The 20,876-nt window shown below is 37.5% G+C and overlaps 1 protein-coding gene across 1 annotated transcript in view; it reads right to left on the bottom strand.

The window, feature by feature from the left end:
• LOC127622949 (rab-like protein 6) overlaps positions 1-20,876 on the bottom strand; it is a 45,059-nt gene that overhangs the window by 14,641 nt on the left and 9,542 nt on the right. Inside the window, exons 3-10 of the mRNA XM_052097148.1 lie at positions 18,734-18,868; positions 17,253-17,300; positions 13,609-13,661; positions 11,735-11,826; positions 9,874-10,014; positions 8,868-8,973; positions 3,049-3,152; positions 557-945 (exon numbers count right to left, since the gene is read on the bottom strand). Of these exons, the coding sequence (XP_051953108.1) occupies positions 557-945; positions 3,049-3,152; positions 8,868-8,973; positions 9,874-10,014; positions 11,735-11,826; positions 13,609-13,661; positions 17,253-17,300; positions 18,734-18,868 (1,068 nt within the window). The remainder of the gene's footprint in view (positions 1-556; positions 946-3,048; positions 3,153-8,867; positions 8,974-9,873; positions 10,015-11,734; positions 11,827-13,608; positions 13,662-17,252; positions 17,301-18,733; positions 18,869-20,876) is intronic.

Below are 20,876 nucleotides of genomic sequence, written 5' to 3'. Positions count from 1 at the left end.
AAAGACATGAAAGATTATAGTTGTTTGTGTGTTGTTAGCTTAATCACACTGTGTTTGTTTGTACTTGTGACTTTGATGAAATGAGATCACATTTTATGTCCAATTAATGCAGAAAACCAGCGAATTCCAAAGGGTTCACATACTTTTTCTTGCCACTGTAATTGTAGTACAAACAGCACAATTGTATTATCTATATCACTGACAAAATGCAAAGCTAATGGGGTGGATCTGCACTGAAAATATTCATCAATGAAAAAGTGCTTAAGGGATAGTTCACCCAAAATTATTACTCTTTTACTCACCCTCAATTTGTTACAAACACATATGACTTTTCTTCCATGGAACACAAAAGGAGATTTGGGACAGACAGTCTTGGTCTTCAATGTATCAATTAATTGGATCTTCTTTACATACAGTGAAAGTTAATGGTGACTGAGGCTAACATTCTACCTTGCATCTCTCTTTTTATGTTCCACGGATGAAACTAAAGTGATACAACATGAGTGATTAAATTACATGAGAATTTGTATTTTTGTTCTTTAAGTCCAGAACTGACCTATTTTGTCTGCTAGACTGTCAGCAGTTGAAGATCCAAACAGTCGTGAGATGAATCCTCGTTTCTGGGCCAGAGGAGCTGCAGGTTGGGCACTGACAGTTGCAGATATCGGTGCAGTGGCAGACACTTCCAGGGTTTGTGATAATGTCTGGGTCTGGGGTATATGGGTAGTTGTGCTCTGGAATGGAGGGTGTGGTATAGATGGAGGGGGTGTAGGTACAGACTGTGTCTGGGGAGGGAGAGGAGCCTGTGGGGTACTGGGACTGGAGTTACTGGGAGAGGCTGCACCGGTCAGCACCACAGGAGACTGGGAGCCTGACGACGGGCTCTGACCATTAGAGGGTGCCAGAGATCCGTAAGCTTTGCGTGTCTCCATCATCTCAAGAAATCTGCAAAAACAGCCATAAAATACACTCTTATCCTCAGATCATTCATGAGATGCCATGAGCAATTTTTACACAAAAGTAAGAGCTGGCCACAGCTGACCCTTCAAAGTGTTACTGACCAATCTAGGATCTTAGCAACTGTTGCCATCCACCATTTTCATCTGACAAGTGTTTTTTTTTTTCTAATGAGAGTTAAAGGGAGTCATGTGTGTTTGAGTAGTTTTAAGCAGACTTTATAGATTTTATATCTAGATTTTTGCTTTTTTAAAATCTTAAACTCTAGAGATTTAAGATTTAAGCTGAACCTTTGTCAGACCTTATTCCCAAATTAACATAACATAAGCAAGGACACCTATGCTTGCTCCATTTGGTAAATTAAAGCTAAAAGCTTAACGTTAATTCATTTATGTATTGATTCAGGTCATAGTAAAGGTAATTAAGTGTTCAGAGTACCATAGTGAGTGTATGTAGACACGTTATGAGCCGTTTTGATCACTTGCCTGCAGTGTCATTGCATACAGCCCGTCGGACAAGACTGAGGATTGATTTTAGTTAATTGAAAAAGGGATTATGTAAAGATTGCTTTCAGGCTATAATGTTACTACAACTATCCACCAGAAGAGGTCGTTTGTTCTTTTAATGCAATGAACAAATGAACAAAAATTATATTAAGTGTTTTCATGTCCTTAGATGGCCCCTTCCAATATTGGGGGTTTCAAATTAGTGTGCTGTGAGCGGGGCATATCACGAATATCAAAAGATATGTGGAAAATGCATGAATTTCTCAGGCATACTAAATGTATAGAAATGCTCCGGTTTAATTTCAAGCACTTTTAAAAAACAAAAACATGCAGATTTTCCAGGTATTCCAGCACGTAAGTTTCTAAAAGCTAATTTAAGATAAGATTAAGATTCAACTTTACTGTCATTGTGCAGAGTACAGGTACAGAGCCAATGAAATGCAGTTGTTTTTGCATATCCCAACTAAGCTGCGGTCAGAGTGCAGGGTCAGCCATGAAACAGCGCCCCTGGAGCAGATAGGGTCAAGGGCCTTGCTCAAGGGCCCAACAGTGTTATCTTGGCAGTGCTGGGGCTTGAACCCCTGACTTTTCGGTGAGTAACCCAGAGCCTTAACCACTGGCCACCACTTTTTTCATTTCAAGCACTTTAAGCACTTAAAGAACCTTGTGCGAACCCTGCTTTTCAAATGACTGATAATCGTTCGCCTTGATTCATCTGATTCACAGTCATATACATCACATACATTTCTGTGTAATTACATAAAAAAAAAAAAATAATTATATATATATATATAAAAAAAAATTTTTTTTATAAAAATGCTTTGCAATGTCACTCTTCGTTATAGGCCACATAAGAATAATTTCCATTCAGTTTTTGAGAATATATTGCCAAAAACCACAACTATCATGGCAATCTCTCATTCATTCATATGGGAAGTTTTGCAAAGCCTCTAAAAGCAAGCAAAGATAACCAAGGGGGCAGAGCTTAGCGAAGGCACAATGGCCGGTTACATCCTGATTGGCTGTCTACTACTCAACTTACAGGAGTTGTGTTATACTTAAAAGTGCTTTCCATTTTAAATGATAAAATCAAAGGTTTTAGCCAGTTCAAAGTAAAAAGTAAAAAGTAAAAAAAGTAAAACGAGAATGGAAATGCTTCAATGGACAGTTCCATTGATGGTTCGTGATAACAGTGTTGCACAGTAATATTGGTGTCATGGTACTACTGAGGTCGTCAGTACTTGGCACACATCTAAAATGGGAATGCACTGTTTTTGCATTCGAATGTGCATTTTTATCTTTCAATTTCAATTTAATAGCCTTAGTGTGAACGGCTTCCTAAAGATGACTTAAGGGAGCAGTTTTGCACAGAATAAACTAAAATACCTATCAAACTTATGCTGTAACACTATTGCAGGTGAAAAGGACTTTTGCTTTTGTGTGTATCTGAATGGCTAAATCACTTACTGCATTTGCAATCTAAGCCTGTGTGTTAGTGAGCCATCTAAAGCTGAATATATATTGAACATATTTGCGGTATATAAGACAGCAAACAGATGTCAGTGTATGCCTATCCACCACTCACATGTCATAGTTCTGATCCTCCGTCTCCTGTTGTACACTGAGCTCCTCTAGTGTGGCATCAATGTCAAGTTGGTTAGTCTCCAGTTGCCGTAACAGAGTCTCCCTCTACAAATACAAACACAATGCACACATCATTAAACAGGAACCGGTTTCGCTTATGAGTTTGGGACAATTTCAAGGTAATTCAATAATGACAGAATTTTCATTTAATTGAAAACAAAACAAGTATTTAGTGATGAAGTCATACATGATGCACAACACGTCAGTTTTCTTGATCTTCTGAAGACAAACAGATTTTATATTTAGTAAAGTTAGACATTGGGTCAAGGAGTCCAAATAGTTCTGGTCACAGAAGTTAGAAGTGGCCTTTTAATCTATGGCAGAAAAAGATAGCATGAAGGGGAAAACAGATCTAGACTCAGCACTGAAAGTTTCATGAGTCTGACGTGCTGTGCTCGACCAACTGTGTCTGAGCTGCAGGACTTGCATCACGTAAGCAAGACTGAACAGCACTTTTTTCTTACCTCATCATCATCATTCAAAGATTATCAAGGTTTGCACAAAACATGATGCTTTTAGGTACGCGAGCTTGATTGTTGCACATTGAAGTGTTTTAGGAGTCTGCATTGCATTCTCAGTGGGACCTCAAGGGGCACTATAGTAGTGAACGATCTTCTACGGTCAGTTTTCTTTTTAGGTAGGGTTGGGTATCGTTCAAAAAAATTAGATATCGATACCGGTTCTTAAACGATACTTTTTCCGATACCAATTTTATGAAATCCATTTTAACAAGATTACAAACATTACCTCTAACAAAACAAAACAAGAAAGCTAAACTGTTAATTCGGCCGGCCCTAAGGATTAGTACGGTTTAACAAGATAACTAGTTTAATGTAGGTTAAACTTGATCGGTTACTGTCAACCTTAAAGTATTTTTAGCATCGATTTGGCTAGCTATCTATAGCCATACATCCAAACAATATCTAACGTTACGTAGGTCCCAGTTTATAGGACTGTCACCGCGCAGAGAAACGTTAATTTAACAAGTACACAAGCATGTACCACTACAAGTTAGCCGATTTGTTTGCTAAACGTTAACTTACCTGTCGGAGTCCCAGTCATAGCGCTGCTGCATTCATCAGTAGTTTTGGAGGAGGACTCGTGTGATGGGCATGTTAAAGGAGGCTCTGTGGCAAGAGGACGCTGAGAGGATGACTGCACCGGCTCGGTCTTCTTGCAGTCGAAGACGGAGCAACTTTCTGTTCTTAAGTTTATTCCGTGCACTGTCAAGTGCTTCATCAGATTTGTCGTGTTGTTGGTCTTGGCAGCAGTTATCTTGTCGCAAATATTGCCTTGCACACTGTTGGCATCGAGTCTGGCGAAATGTAGCCACACTTTTGATCTTTTCCACATCTTTTCCATCTATGGGTGTTGGGACGCATACAGACTACAGTCTTAAGTCTCTGTGCGTAACCGGTGTAAACTAGTGTTTTTCCTTCATGCCTAAATCTGACGTTGACGAGATTAACCCCTTAGATATTGAAATTTGTTACCGAACGACAAGACATGTTTTGATACTCGATAGTTTAGAGGCAATTCGGTCGGTGCCTAAAATGTATCAAACTCGATACCCAGCCCACTGGGTCGATACCACTAATTTTCTTTTCAATCCAATAACAAGTACTATCAAGGCCAATATCACTGATATCGTTACCGATACCATATTAAATGGATTTCTTTTTTTCAGAGGAATAAATTTTTAATTTTAGCCAATTAATATTATATTTAAAAGCCATCATTATTTTAATGTATAGGCCTAAACTGCAAATGATCTATTTTTGTTTATCATTTAAAAACAACAGATAATTTTCAATAATTAACCAATTTTAAATTCTTATTAAAAATGTTAGTAAAATAAATACATTTAGAAAATAAACGGTAAATAAAATTATTTCAAAAAATAGAAATAACTGCTTGGAGACAGTAAAAAAATAAAAGTTTTGTTAAAATAAGAAATTCTTGAAAGAAATGTTGGCATCAGTAGTATGGATTAATATGATTATTTCTTGAAGCAATTAATAAATAATAATATTAAAAATATTAATATTTGAAAAACTTTTTGTCCACCAAATCAAAACAAAGACATTATTAAAAAATATATATATATCCAACGAGAGTTATCTGCGACTGAGACATTGATCCAATTATACGCTTTTTGCTTATATAGTTCTTTTTTTCACATCTTATGAAATGCCATAGTTTTCAAGGTAAAGAAATAATAAAATTATTGGTTTAAGTAAAACATTTTACTGTCGAGTATCAGTCCTCTCGACACATGTATGTACAACAGGAAAGCATGCTTTAAACGCATCTGCCAAGTGTTCACATTTGCATTATCGTACTTTAGTGGAGTAAAGGGCTGGGCAATAGGACGATGTAATAGGATATTGACGATGTCTTACAAATCTCCCAATGACGATTTTGACAATCATTGACATTGATATGATCGATAATATTATCGATGGCAAAACGGTATGGATCTGTGAAGTCGGCAGATATATTAAACTGTTGACCAGGGTAAGGCTGGGCGATATGATGATATATATTGTGGCGACGATATAAAGTGTCAATCAATAGAGATTCTGCCATTTCTATCACGATATGTAAATATCCATGTGCGCCGCGTGGGCTTATCTATCAGTGGGCATGGCTTCATGTGAAACTGAGAGAATTGAAGAAATATGGACAGGGTTTTTCCAGCATTGAACATTTTTCTGTGGCCGCCCAAGCAAATTGATTGACCTTTATCACACATTTGGCACTTTAAAACTGCTAAATATTCTTCTCATCTGACATATGAATGTCTGACATGACTGTGGCACGTGCTGTCTTTGGAGAGACGCAATACAAACACAAAATCGATAAGAAAACATTTATTTTGCAGCATTATTTTGGGAATACAAGGAAATTTACTAGGCTTACAACTAATATGAAACTAATATGTTAAACTTTCTATAGGTAGTGTTTTTTTTATTATATATTATTATCTATATATCTATCTGTCTATTGAAGCATTTCTATCAGCACAAATCTGTTAATCAGAAGGTCGCTGGTTCGAGCCCCACGGCCACCACCATTGTGTCCTTGAGTAAGGCACTTAACTCCAGGTTGCTCTGGGGGGATTGTCCCTGTAATAAGTGCACTGTAAGTCACTTTGGATAAAAGGGTCTGCCAAATGCATAAATGTAAATTATCTTTACATTTATAATTGTCTTTAGTCAATTAGTAATTTCAACCTGTTGTCGTAGACGAATATTTGCATGATGGCAAATGGGGCCTTTGGAGATGGTAACTGTTTGAATTTGGGAAGGTGGTTCTATAAGATTTTTTGATCACTTTGTTATTTTAATAGCTTTATTCATTTAGTTTAAAGTGTAATCTGAATTTAGAAATGTCGTTTGTATCAATTTGTCATGTTTCAATAAATTAATAATTTTTAAAGCAAAATCAATAAAGCAAAAATATTAAATGACTCTCGGCAGGGGGGTTGACAATATAATCGGATATCGCAATATATTTTATGAGGCGAATATCGCTAAAATATTTTTTACATTATGCCCAGCCTTATTGGAGTACAGTATGTTTATAGCCTTACCTTTCGCACAGCAGGCTACTTCAGTTAGGAGATTACCCTGTTAAATTTAGGGATAGGTACGATGGGCAACTAATCAATTAATCGTCCACTAACCGTTTGATCGTTACTGAGGCTGACTATTTTTCTAGATTTAGTCCGCTTTTTACCGCGTCATTAAATTCATTCACTTTAAAGCACCAGCGCTAGAGTTCTACACATTCAGACAGTGGTCTTTGCCTATCGCCTGTTGTTTTTTTTGAGAGTCCCTCCATAGCCGTTGGATTTATTTATTTTTTCCTCCCAATTTGGAATGCTCAATTCCCAATGTGCAACGTGTGACCTCGTGGTCCGTGTAGTGATTCGGGTGGCGGAGGATAAATCTCAGTTGACTCCACATCTGAGACCGACAATCCACCCATCTCATCACGTGGCTTGTTGAGCGCATTGCCACGGAAACATTGAGATGGAGGCTTCATGCCATCCACCGCAGCATCCACGCTCAACTCACCACGTGCCCCACCAAGAACGAACCACATTATAGCGACCACGAGAAGGTTACCCCATGTGACTCTACCCTCCCTAGCAACCGGGCCAATTTGGTTGCTTAGTCATTCAGCACGCCCTGAGATTGGAACTAGTGAACCCCAGGGGTGGTAGCCAGCGTCTTTTACCACTGAGCTACCCAGGCCCCGCCACTGGATTTGTTTAACGTTTTGATAAGTAAAAACATAGTCCACCTTTTTTCAAGACCCCTGTTTTCTGTTCTATTCCATTGTGCTCCACCTAGCTGTTTATAAATGCAAGAATGTGTCTTTATGTAAACGCCCCATACAAAATGTATTTGATCAAGGTCAGGTGAGCCCGGAACAAGCCTAATTATACAGGGCTTCATTAAGACAGTTTAGTCAACTAGTTGTTCAGGCAGCCCACCAACTAGTTGATTTTGAAAATACGTAGGTTTGAAAGTTAATTTTAAAAACTTATTGCAATGACCACCAAAAACATGTTATAGAAACCTCATACTTATTTCAGCATAAACACGGAGCTTTTCAGCTTTTTGATATAATATCTGATACAATGTATATAGTCTATAGGAGGTACCTTCGCAAACTGAATCAGCTTTGACAACTGCGTTTATGGTCCTGTATAGTTTTCTTGGGCTTTATTGGAAATCTATGATGTGCTGATTAGCTGAAAGAGAGAACTTAATTTCTTTAACAGGATCAATAAAATAAATCAATTGAAACCTTTTCTTAAACTTACTGACTGGAGAATAACCTCACAAACAGACTGCCCCTGACACATAAAACACAGCAGTCACCATTGATCCCCAGCTAACTTGAACCTGCCTTATTAATTACAGCCATTCAGCCAGTCTCATGAGGCATAATGAGGATTATATGGTTACAACTTTAAAGCTACTTCTAATGTTAGTCTAGGACTTAAACTTTAAGACTAAATCTCTTTTGCCCCATAAACCAAAAGCATTTTCAAACCTGCTCTTGGGGTCTTTTGCACAAGCCATTTGTAAGTTACAATTTCATCCAGATGAGGCGTAAATGTTACAACTTATGCATTAGAAATATTGTGCTGCAACACTTAATTTAAACGTTAAGTTAAAACATAACTCCACTTATAAACAAAATATTTATGGGGGCCTTTAAACAGGAATAACGGTTGGAAAAATTAAGGGAACCATCACAAACTCTTCCTTTTGCGTAGCTCGAGGAGCTGTAGGGGTCGTATTACCCTAAAAACATGCACGGATGCACACATTGAAATGAAACGGTGCAATATCCAGACACCTTTAGTGTACTATCTTCAACACACTATGAATTCTAATTCACTAATCCTAATCTCACATACTACTAAGGATGGATACTATGCAAATTTGACAATCACCGATATGCATACTATCCATCTTAACTAACCCTTGAAAACTACAGCAGGTACGCAAGAGCACGATTGGTACTAAACTCAATAAAGAAGGACAGATCTCCCAGGAATAAATTTGAGAGCCGCTGTCATAATCCAAAAAGCTCTTACTTCACTGAAAATACGTTGGACTCAAATCCCCATGTAAACTGTGTAAGCATCCCACTTGACATGTCACTACAAACAGCTAAACGGTAATCCGAAAGCAAACATTTCTCCAAGATGTGACTCTGATGAGAGTTTTCTCTGACCTGCAGCTGCAGGAAGGGAATGTTGAAGAAGCGATGGAGGTATTTGAGACCAAAGCCGTTCTTCATGGAGCACTCGGCATAGTGGATGTAGGAGGAGCCCGGAGGTCTGAAATAAGAGAAGTTTATGGGATTAGGGAAAGGTTGTGCGATGGCTGAAAGACATACAATATTTAAAAGAGCTTTGCGTGGTATATATACATTTATATGAGATATTTTTAGCTTTAGGAGTGAATTGAGTGATATCTGCACCTCTAGAGGTACCAGATGAAACTGCAAAAATTATTATTGCTTTCAAACCCCCCACCCCCACCGTTTGCATAGATAGCCGGGATGCTCAAACAAACATAGCAATGTTTTGAAAGTGCCACAGTTTTTACACATTTTGCAATTCTGTTTGGTGGCACAGAAATGACACACTTGACCTTTAAAAAGGAATATTCCAGGTTCAATACAAGTAAGTTTAATGGACAGCAATTGTGACAAATGTTGGTTACTGCAAAAAGTAATTTCGATCTGTTCCTCCTTTGACAAAAAAACATAAATAAATTTTAAAAAAGCAAGATATCTGGGTTATAGTGAGGACTTACAATGCAAGTGAAAGGGGTCAATCCGTGAAAGTTTAAATAATTACGGTTTCAAAATTATAGCAACAAGACAAAAAAAATATACGTGTTAGAATGATTTTAGTATGATAAAATCGCTTAGAATTTTATAGAACTTTGTAAAGTTTAAAGAGTTAATCGAAGTGCTTTTATAAAATTATAAGCTTCACCTTTGTGCCTTTACGCCCTCCAAAAATTTCCCCATTCACTTCCTTTGTAAGTGCCTCACTGTAACCTCGATTTTTGAGGAGGGACGAGTCGAAATAATTTTTTGTGGTAATCAACATTATGCCACAAATGCTGTTGATTGAGCTCAACTTGTACTGAACCCGGACCTGGACTTGTACTGAATGGAACGCCTGGTTTTGAGGGTTAACCGTGTGTGCACCGACTGCTCTACCTACCTGTTCAGACTGTTGATAAAGTCTCTTATATCATCGGGTAAGATGACCCGGTGCTCGCCCATATCCCGTTGGTTACCCAGGACACACACAGGGATGTGTGTTGGCACTTTTGGCAACTCCCTCAGGATGTAGTTGAACGTCCTGCGGCAAAGACAGAGTCTGTGATTTATAGAAAACATACTGTCACGTGTCATTTCCCCATGTGTTATACTTTGTGTGTTTTATACTTCATTATAACATTTCTAAATTCACGGCAGCTTTCTCCAAGTAATCTTGTTACAAATGATCTTATTTGCATATATTTTTCTTTTTGGATTATTTTCTGCCAATGCAAACTTCATACCACCGCCCACATAACATTTTGGCATGAAACATGGAGACATGTCAGCATCTCATTAGCAAAGCAACATGAACAAGCATGCCAGCAGTAAATGAGTTTTCGCATTTACTGCAGGATGAAACCAAGCTTAACCATTATCATGGTCATTCTGCTAATGTCTGAAAAACCATTCTGATCAACTATTGACCAAGTGTAAGAAAAATCAAAAGGGCATTCACAGGGACCATGGGTAGCCCAGCGAGTATTGACGCTGACTACCACCCCTAGATTCGTGAGTTTGAATCTAGGGTGTGCTGAGTGACTCACGCCAGGTCTCCTAAGCAACCAAATTGGACCGGTTGCTAGGGAGGGTAGAGTCACATGGGGAGGCCTCCACGTGGTCATGATTGGTCAATTGTGTGTGGACCGCGGAGAGTAGCATGAGCCTCCACATGTGGAGTCTCAGCGGTGTCATGCACAAAGAGCCACATGATAAGATGCGTGGATTGACGATCTCAGAATTGGAGGCAACTGGGTCTTGTTGTCCGCCACCCAGATTGAGGTGAGTACTACAGATGTTTACTTAGCTATTAATTGCATTTTTCTTTATTTTAATGGTCAGTATTTGACTAACCCTAACCCTACTAAACAGTACTGATGTTTTTTAAGCTATTTATTGTTTTTATTTTCTCAGTGTTCATTTATATCATTTGTTGACAATGTATAATAATAATAATAATAATAATAATAATAAATATTTGTTTAAGAAAGCAGCCTACTGAGTACCTTTGCATAGTCAATCCACATAGAAAAGGTCAGTTTTCATTCCAGCTCAAAAATGAACTATATCGGTAATCTGTGAATTTTACCACTCTAAAATCTGTATCGGTCTCAAAAATCCCAAATTGGTCGGGCTCTATGATTTAATCATAAATAAAACATTGTTTTTTCATATCTGCGTTTTCACGCTTATTACTGATTTGCCGATGGTTTTAATTTGGTCAATAATTGGCCGATAAATATCGGCAGCAGATACATCGGCACATCCCTAATTTTGATCATAGACGTTTTTTCTGCAGGACTACAATTTTCCCAGAAATTGAAAAGATTTGACCCCATCACAAAATAAAGCAGTATTTAAAGAACAGATTTACTTCGCAAACAAGTGGACACTCAATGGTGTGCTTGGGTCAGAAGCAAAGACCAAAAAGCAGAATGCAGTGCAGATCCAATGAGAAAAGATAAACCTTTAAGAGTCAGAACCTTTAAAAGACACTGGGTGGAAGATATTGGTTTCATTGCTTTGTGCGTGACAGCAGTATCGACTCTACTGAGAAAGAGACACACTCTCTCTCAATGACCCGACTGCAACACAACACCCCGTTCTGGCACCTGATCCTGATCACGGATAGCTGTCGGACCAAAAAGAGGGGCGGGAACAGGAACGGGGTGATAGAACGACAGGAGAGGGAAATGAATGTGTGGTTTGAGAAGAGTGGATGTGGGATAAAGGAAGAGCAGAAGGATCAGGAGATTCCTCACCACTGTTTGGTGATGTCAAACATCATGATCACGCCGTTACAGTTCTTATAAACGTCCAGGAACTCTGCGTCGAGAGCGTGCTCTGTTTCCGCCTGCACACGGAGCAAAACAGACAAAATACAGTACAAAACCACATCCATGACATCTTATTTCCTGATGACTAATCACGAAAATTATCGTTTTTGGGTTACATGATGATTCTCAAAATACAATATGCTTAATTGTCATTCTATTAATGTCACAGTGCACAAAATATTAATGGTCCTACGCCTAAACAAAGGCTTCATGCAAAATATATATTTCCTTCATTTTGATTTAGGAGTGAAACGTGTTACTTGGTCATGCTTTCCTGAAATTTACCCAAATATTAAGAGTTCCCACAGTTTTCCAGGGCATTTATAGGAAACTGTATTTGTCCATCGGTGTAATATTTAAGCAAAAACACACTAGGTCATAAGACATATATTGTGGTATTGTGGAGTTTAATTAAATGTTATTATCAAAATGGTGTTTAATCAAAGGAATTCATTGACATTTTCATCAAATGAAACTAAGATTACATTTTTCAACATAATTATTATTTAGCATTATTATCATTTTATTTTTTTTTACAAATTAAGTGCTTTTATACAAAATCCTAAGCATAATAGGATTCCTCAGTGAATAGATCATCAAAAATGTGAGATATTGATTTATTATTATTATTTAATTACACACACCAATCAGCCATTAAAACCACCTGCCTAACTTTGTGTAGGTCCCCTTCGAGCCACCAAAATAGCGCTAACATGCATCTCAGATTAGCATTCAGAGATCTCACCACAATTGTACAGAGTGGTTATCTGAGTTAACGTGGACTTTGTCAGTTCGAACCATCAGCAGTTACAGAAATATTCAAACCATCCCGTCTGGCACCAACAATCATCCATGCGATTATCTGATAAGTGTGGCAGCAGTGCAGTGCATAAAATCATGCAGATATGGGTTAGGAGCTTCAGTTTATGTTCACATCAACCATACACAATTGATCTCAGTAACTTGGATCTTCTGGGACTTTCACACACAACAGTCTCTAGAATTTACTCCAAATGGTGCCAAAAACATCCAGTGAGGGGCAGTTGTGGGTATGGTAATGTCTTGTTGATGAGAGAGGTCAACAGAGAATGGCCAAACTGGTTTGAACTGACAAAGTCTACAGTAACTCAGATAACCACTCTGTACAAGTGTGGTGACAAGAATAGCATATCAGAATGCTATTCTGGCACTGTTTTAGTGGCCAGCTTCACACATTCACTTTGAGGTGTGCAGCACATGCAGATTATATACACTGCCTGGTCAAAAAAAAACATTTTGATGGACCGCCATTAGCTTTGATTATGGCGTGCATTTGTTGTGGCATTGTTTCGACAACCTTATGCAACGTCACATTTATTTCAATTCAGAGTTGCATGAATTTTTGGCCAAGATCTTGTACTGATGACGTGAGAGTCGAACCTCTCTGTAAAGTATTCTCCAGCACATCCCAAAGACTTAAGGGTTAGTCTTGGGTTAATGTCAGGATTCTGTGGTGGCCAATTCATGTATGAAAATGATTCCTCATGATCCCTGAACCACTCCTTCACATTTTGAGCCTGATGAATCTTGGCAAGAAAATAAATCCATTGATAGGGTTGGGAGGGTTACTTTTTCATAGCGCCCTACATGTCGTAACCACGGCACAAGCAGACGCTAATAATTTAATTATTACAAAATGTATTCACATACCGAGGTGTAAAGGCAGCAAAACTTGCACTTTAAAATATGAAACACGCAGTTGTCATCCAACAAATATGCCTTACTTAATGAAACAAAACTGTTCAAAACAGCATGAATACCTCCTGAGGTTCATTTTCCAGTTTCAAATTCTCCCCACGTTTTTTCCCTTTCCCTGCAGTAGAAAAAAAACAGATATTAAAACACACATAAATTACCCAACCAGAACCCACCAAAGCTGCCAAACTTAAATTTTAGTGTCCTCTGTTAACCTCAGTCACCATTCACTTTTAAAGGGTTCATGTCAAATTTTCCTTAATATTTTGACATATAAGATGTTTTTCAGAAATTTCAGAACTCAAAACTTAATCTCCACAGCAATAAAAGCATTAACTGAGTGTTAACAGTTGTGCTTGAAAAGAACAGTTTAAGATATATAGATGCAATAGGTTGGATGTGTGTTATGTGTAACCCCTGAAATTTAGTTTATAATGTTGTAGAGCTTGTTCATTGCCTTCAGACTGAGTTTCAAAGGCTATGTTCAGACTGCAGGCAAATCAGATCTTTTCTCAAATCAGATCTTTTCAGGCAGACTGACCGCACTATTAATTGCAAGTGATCAAATCAGATTTGCATGTTCAGACATAACCAACCTATCTGCATGGGTTGCTTTGGTAACGACGTAGGCGTACCCACGTGATGATGCTTTAAAAACAGATGCCGGAAAAATGGAGGCGCATCATCTCGCTCTCCAAATAAGTGCCATGTCCAGTCGCGGTGCAGAACTCAACAAGAAAAACTCAGTGACAGATAAGACTGGTAAATATTTCAATCGCATTTGAAACCACCTCGCGATGATGTTTGAATCAGATTCGGAAAAATCTGATTTCATGTGTTTTTTTTGCTGTCCAGACTATCAAAAACTCATCTGGATATGCCAAAAATCAGATTTTTAGTGGCAGTCTGAACAAGGCCAAATATGGTTGAATTTGTGGGGCTGCACAACGATAGCGAATCATAACAGTGGGCATTTACGTTGAAGAGGCGCTTATGCCAAAACAGAGCGTTTCAGACAGAGGGCCAGAGACTGGGTGGAAAATGATCATATATTACTAAATTATTACTGTTTTACTGAAAAACAAAAACAAAACACACATTACTAACATTATCAGTGAAAGTAAATAGTGACTGAGGCTAACATTCTGCCTAACATCTCTATTTGTGTTCCACGGAAGACAGAAAGGTAATACATGTTTGGAACAACATCAGGGTGAGTAATTTAAAGGGAAGGAGACTTTAAGAAAGGGCTTTGTGAAATAATGCCATTTACATTATTGTAAATCATTTCGATATGAATTTGAATAAGCTGTAAACTAATTACATATTGAAATCCAAATTGAGGTCCAGTATAAATGTAATATATCACATGCCCCTATTTAAAGCAAATGTGTAGAGGGGAAAAATGCAGCCATATGATTTTAATGCAACTACACATGAGAGTCTAAGAAAAGCAAAGGCTACTGAACGTAATGTCTCTTCTGAGCACAGTTTTAGAGTAAAAGAAGAACGCACACACACACACACACACACACACACACACACATGCACACAAGCACGCACACAAGCACGCACACAAGCACGCACACATGCACGCACACACGCACGCACGCACACAAGCACGCACACAAGCACGCACACAAGCACGCACACAAGCACGCACACAGAGACTGCTTAATGTTTAACTACTGGATTCCTATCAGTCCATTCTCACCTACACCCTCTGGAAGCTTTTGCCCTTTTGAACATTTGCAGACAAGAAAAACAAGTAAAATCCAAAATTACTCTCAAAGTTGAAAACATAATAAAGTGTACATTTCATTAAGTATCAATGTATGCGTGCAAACATCAACACTGTGCGGAAAGACCCAAACATCAGTGACAATCTTGGCATATTTTTTCAGTACCAAGTAGTGATGCCTAATTCAAAGATGGCTCATTCTCCTAAAATTGATCTTTTTTTAATGATTTTTTCTATCCAATACAAAAAGCATTTGTGAATCACTCAATCCAAGTAAGAAGTTGCAAATCTATATTGTGAGTGGTTTTAAGTTGGAACAAATCTTTTCTTGGAAAAGATCTAAAATAAGGTCTGCTAGTATATATACACACACTCAGCACTTTATTAGGGACACCTGTACACCTACTTATTCATGCGATTATCTAATCAGCCAATCGTGTGGCTGCAGTGCAATGCATACAATCATGCAGATACGGGTCAGGAGCTTTAGTTAATGCTCACATCAACCATCAGAATGGGGAAAAAAAATTTGATCTCAGTGATTTTGACAGTGGCATGATTATAGGTGTCAGACGGGCTGGTTTGAGTATTTTTGCAACTGCTGATCTCCTGGGATTTTCACACACAACAGTCTCTAGAATTTCAGTGAACGTCAGTTCTGCGGATGGAAACACCTTGTATGAGAGAGGTCAATGGAGAATGGCCAGACTAGTTTGAACTGACAGAAAGTCTACAGGGCTAGGGTAACTCAGATAACCACTCTGTACAATTGTAGTGAGCAGAATAGATCTCAGAATGCACAACACATTAGGACCATAATGTTCCCAATAAAGTGCTCAGTGTGTGTATATCAGGAAAAAACACAATCAAGATCTTCGAGTGACAGCATAAACGTGGAACACATTTAAATTTAATGCCTAATTTATCAAAAACAGCAGTACTCTTAAATGCATGAGTGTTTTGCCATACCTCAGGTCTTTAGCAACCCGGCACATACTGTATATCTATCACAAATGGATCTAAAAAAATGACCATATAGTCAAATTTTCAAGACAATTAGAAAATAATAGAACTAAACATATTTCAATAAATATATTGTGGCGTTTCATTTTTCATATATTAAATATATAATGCTACAAATCTAGAACAGGATTAGTTACTTCCACACTGAAGTTTCAAGAGATACACCTAGCTGTCAAACACACATTGAGCTACACATATGTATTTTCTCAGGCACTTTTTGAGTCTAAACAGACACACAACATACATAATCTCAGTAGTACAGCATAATGTTTATGTGTTATACTTGCTATAGTTTACTTCCATGTTGCTTCTTCACCAAAGAGCAATGCCAAATGTAAATCAAGCCAATCACTGAAACATCAGCACCACCTCGAGTAAGAAATAACATGTCTAGAATGCATGTATGTATCACACAGAACATCAATGTGATGTAGTTGTCATTTGTATGGATATAGTACTCATTTGTCTTGTATTAAACAAATAAATAGATATCCTGTGATAGTGAACTGAAATGGATATAAAATAAGAGAAAAAATAGACACTATTACATAGCACTGGTATTCAATGACCCTATACACTTTTGGTAATCAAAAGTAAAACATATATAGGTTTTTTTTAGTCACACTACTCAGAAGAGAAAGTTTGACGAATACTAAAGTGGTGTGGACATAACTCCAAAAAATGGATGAGGTCCAGGGGGTGGAAAGAGGTCCCGGGTCACTAAAGACCCAAAGTATGTATTAAAAGTTTTAATACATATGACATGACAAAAACTGAAAAATAAAATGCCACAGAGGGACTTTAAACACTTTTGAGTGATGGCTCATACGAATCAGTGAATTAATTGTATTTTTTTTTATTGAAACAAACTAATTGCAAACTTTAGTACTAGGTCTTGTTCTGTCAACAAAGCCACTCATTTCACAGTGCTTCCTAAAGACTCACCTTTATCTACCACGTCCCAGACTTCAACTTTCACTACATCATCTGTTGCTGTGGGGAAAAACCAAGACAAACACAGAAGACGGTCAGTTTTAAAGATATATTGTCTGCAAGTTTTGGTCTGATCTAGGCCTCTTTTTTCTGTCTATATAAATGATTTTAGGCCATCTAGATTTTTGAAAATAAACTCCTTCCTTTCAGAAAAAAGACCAACCATTGGTTTTCAACTGGTGACACAAAAATGGGTTGACAGACTGTTCTGATAGGGTTGCAAACAGCAGGTAAAAATGCTAAATGCAACAAAACAAGAAAAACAACAACAAATGCAGCTTTTCCATGAGAGTGAAGTTGGAATAGACTTTCAAAGACAGAAAAATAATAAAATAATTTTTTCAAAGACAGTACAAAATGCTGTCTATATCTTTAGTTTAGACGTCAAAGGCTATGCGTCCAATTAAACTCAACTGTCAGGATCCGGTCACCTTTATCAGTCATGCTTATTGGTTGGTGATTGGATCCTGACATCCATGTTCTGTATTTGTGTTGAGCACATGGATCAGGGTTTATTTCCTGGCTATGTGATCTGTCTGTCTTTGTTTGTGCTTCTGTGTGAGCGTGGCTGATCGGCGCTCTTCAGTATATTTTATGTTTCATGTTCGGTGTATGATGTCTGGATCCTGATTTCTGTCTAGTTCGGTTTCGGGTCTTGTGTCAGGATCCGGACACTCATGCTCCATGTTTTGTCTTCGTGAGCGCATGTTAAATTTGTTTGCCATGTGCTCTCCAGTCTCTCATTCCGGCCCAACCCCCTTGTTACCAGTTTATTTGCCTCACCTGCCTTCCCTCTTTACCCTCCTCATTTCCTTCCCTATTTAACCTCCCTTTGTTTTCTGTCCCATGCCATTTTGCTGTGGTTTTTCACCCGGTGTCTTTCTTGTCGGTTCCTCTCGAGCCTGTCTTGTCTGTTCCAGCCCCGGTGCATTGAGCCTAGTCTGTCTGCAGTGCTCTGCCCTAGACCTTGGTGTTTTCTCATTCAGGGTAGTTTTTGTTTGTTTTGTTTATTTGTTTATTAAAATAAAGCCGATCCTACTCACTGCATTTGAGTTCTCACCTTCTGTCTATCCAGCCTATCCTGACACTCAACAGAATTCTGGCCGAAGTAAATGAATACATTAAATTCAAGATCACTTGCAATAAGGATAAACACGGTTTGCGACGACCACAATGTGTTTTTTGTGGTATATTTTTGGCTCCAGTGAGGTCATAAAAGCACAAACATAAGCACGTCACTCATATGTTCATGCATCTCATATTCAGCAGTATATAATATATATATGGTTTGTTCCATGTGTTATAAAAGTTCATGACACTTCTGCTGTTGTTTATGCATTTAGGTTTGGGTCGGCACTTAACAACGTAACTATGAACCTGCAAAGCTATATGGTGCATGTCTGTACACTGGACGTGTCTACATTGTAACTCACTTTTGTAGTTCCAGTGAATGCTGGTGGCCTGGATCTCCTGGGTGGGGATGTACTCCTCCAAAAACTTTTTCCCTTGAAGTCGATGCCAAAGGGTGCTTTTCCCTGTGTTCCTGTCTCCACGGATGACGATTTTCACTGTAGAGGTACAAACAGACAGGAAAACATGTTTGAGCTTAGAATCTTCCTTTATAAGCCCTAAAACCCCCAACATTGAAACTTCTGTAGTTTATTTAACTTCCACCTTAACTTCTTATTGGAAATGGAAGGATCATCATTTTGACATAATGATTCACACTTACCATGTGCTAGAATTGTATTGTATTTGCATTGTGGATTTGTATCTACACACCATAGTACTGACTATATGTACAAATGTTTTTATTTTTGACAGCTGAAATGCTTGGTCTGTTGGGATATCTGTGCATCTAAAAAAAAAAGAAACCTCTACCAAACAGAAGCGACTGGAAAAAATAGGCCAGTAAGTGGGTGATCGTGTATCATTCATGCATTTTTTATTAACACAGAGCTGTGGAAACAGCACGACGAGTGTTCACAGCGAGATCAATGAAGAACCACTGACTGGCTTACTGTCAAAACACAACGTCTGCTCAACTCCATCTCATTGGTTGCATCCAAGCAAAGATGGATTCAGTTACATCTTAAAAGTGCATTTAAGACAGATGTGTCTTAAATGCACTTTTAAGACGTAACTGAATCAATCATTGCTTGGTTCTTGGTTTTAACCAGGCCCATACAGACTTTTGTTATGTTTTTTTACATTTAATTCACTGATGTCAGGGCAAAATCTGCAGAATGGATTATTTAAACATGGTAAAATGTGCAACCCTGAGGTATATCTAGAACCGGATTCATTACTTCCACACTGAAGTTTCAAGAGATACAACTAGCTGTCAAACACACATTGAGCTTCACATAAGCTACACATGTGTATTTTCTCAGACACTTTTTGAGTCTAAATAGATGCTAAATATATCCTATATATATAGCATGCAAGGGGGTGGAGAATGTGTAAAACCTGTAGAAAAACTGTAGAAATATGCAGAACTTTCTGCTGTGTTCTGCAGTTACAGATTTTTTTAATACAATTTTGCATGATGAAAATTAAGCCTTTGTTTTATCATTTTCATTATTCTCTCATGACTATAACAGAGTAATCGTAAGATCACTGTGACAATTATTTGTTTTTATTATTTAAATCAACATAATTTAAATGCAGTATATCAAATGTTTTTTCCTTATGAAAATAATGTCAAAGTTAAAGCTGAAATATTTACATTTAACTATAAGTAAGCCATTCATAGGGTATTTTTCTCGAAAACTGTAGTCAAAACATTTTTTTGTGGTTATCAACATTATGCCACAAACGATTGTCGATTGGGCTTAAATTTGATTGAAACCGGAATATTCCTTTAAGCAAGATAATATTTGATTTTTTACTTTATTTTACTTTTATTTAACCAGGAAAAAAGACTAACTGAGATTAAAAATCTATTTTACAGGAGTGTCCTGGCCAAGATAGGCATCAGAGTTTGCATATACAATTATACAATAAAGTTGCAACATACAATACTAAGTCCAACATAAAACATACAGCCAGTTAAAAACATTTACACTCCATTAATTCACTCATAGATTCACCCTCTTACAAGTAGGGCTGGGTATTGATACAGATTTCCCAATCCGATTCGCAAGATCTCGATTCTGATTTCTATTGAATTGAATTCTATATAGATTCATATGGGTATATTTCAGTTATAATGTCTATTTTGTTAACAAAACTAGGTACAATATGAAAATATGCATTTTACTAATGATATTTTATAAGTTCTTCATCATTTTAGTAGCATTTTTAGCTTTTTTAAAATAAACACATCAAAGTATTTAATCAATAAATATGATAGTCTATTACATATATTATATTTTGTTACATGTTTATTGTTTAATTGCACAATTTGTACTATTTACAGGTATTTACATTGTTTTGTTGAACATGTGCAAAAAAACGGTACTGTCTCTTTAACAAAACCAAAGAGTGCATGTTAACGAGAGAGACCGAATGGCTTTATCTCATCTGTACTATTCCTGATTAGAATTGAATGTTTATTTTTGGTTGTTTTTAATC

This window comes from Xyrauchen texanus, chromosome 3 (assembly GCF_025860055.1).
Source record: "Xyrauchen texanus isolate HMW12.3.18 chromosome 3, RBS_HiC_50CHRs, whole genome shotgun sequence".
Classification (NCBI taxonomy): domain Eukaryota; kingdom Metazoa; phylum Chordata; class Actinopteri; order Cypriniformes; family Catostomidae; genus Xyrauchen; species Xyrauchen texanus.
Note: the sequence above shows the minus strand (reverse complement) of the source record. Positions and strands in the feature narration are given on the sequence as shown.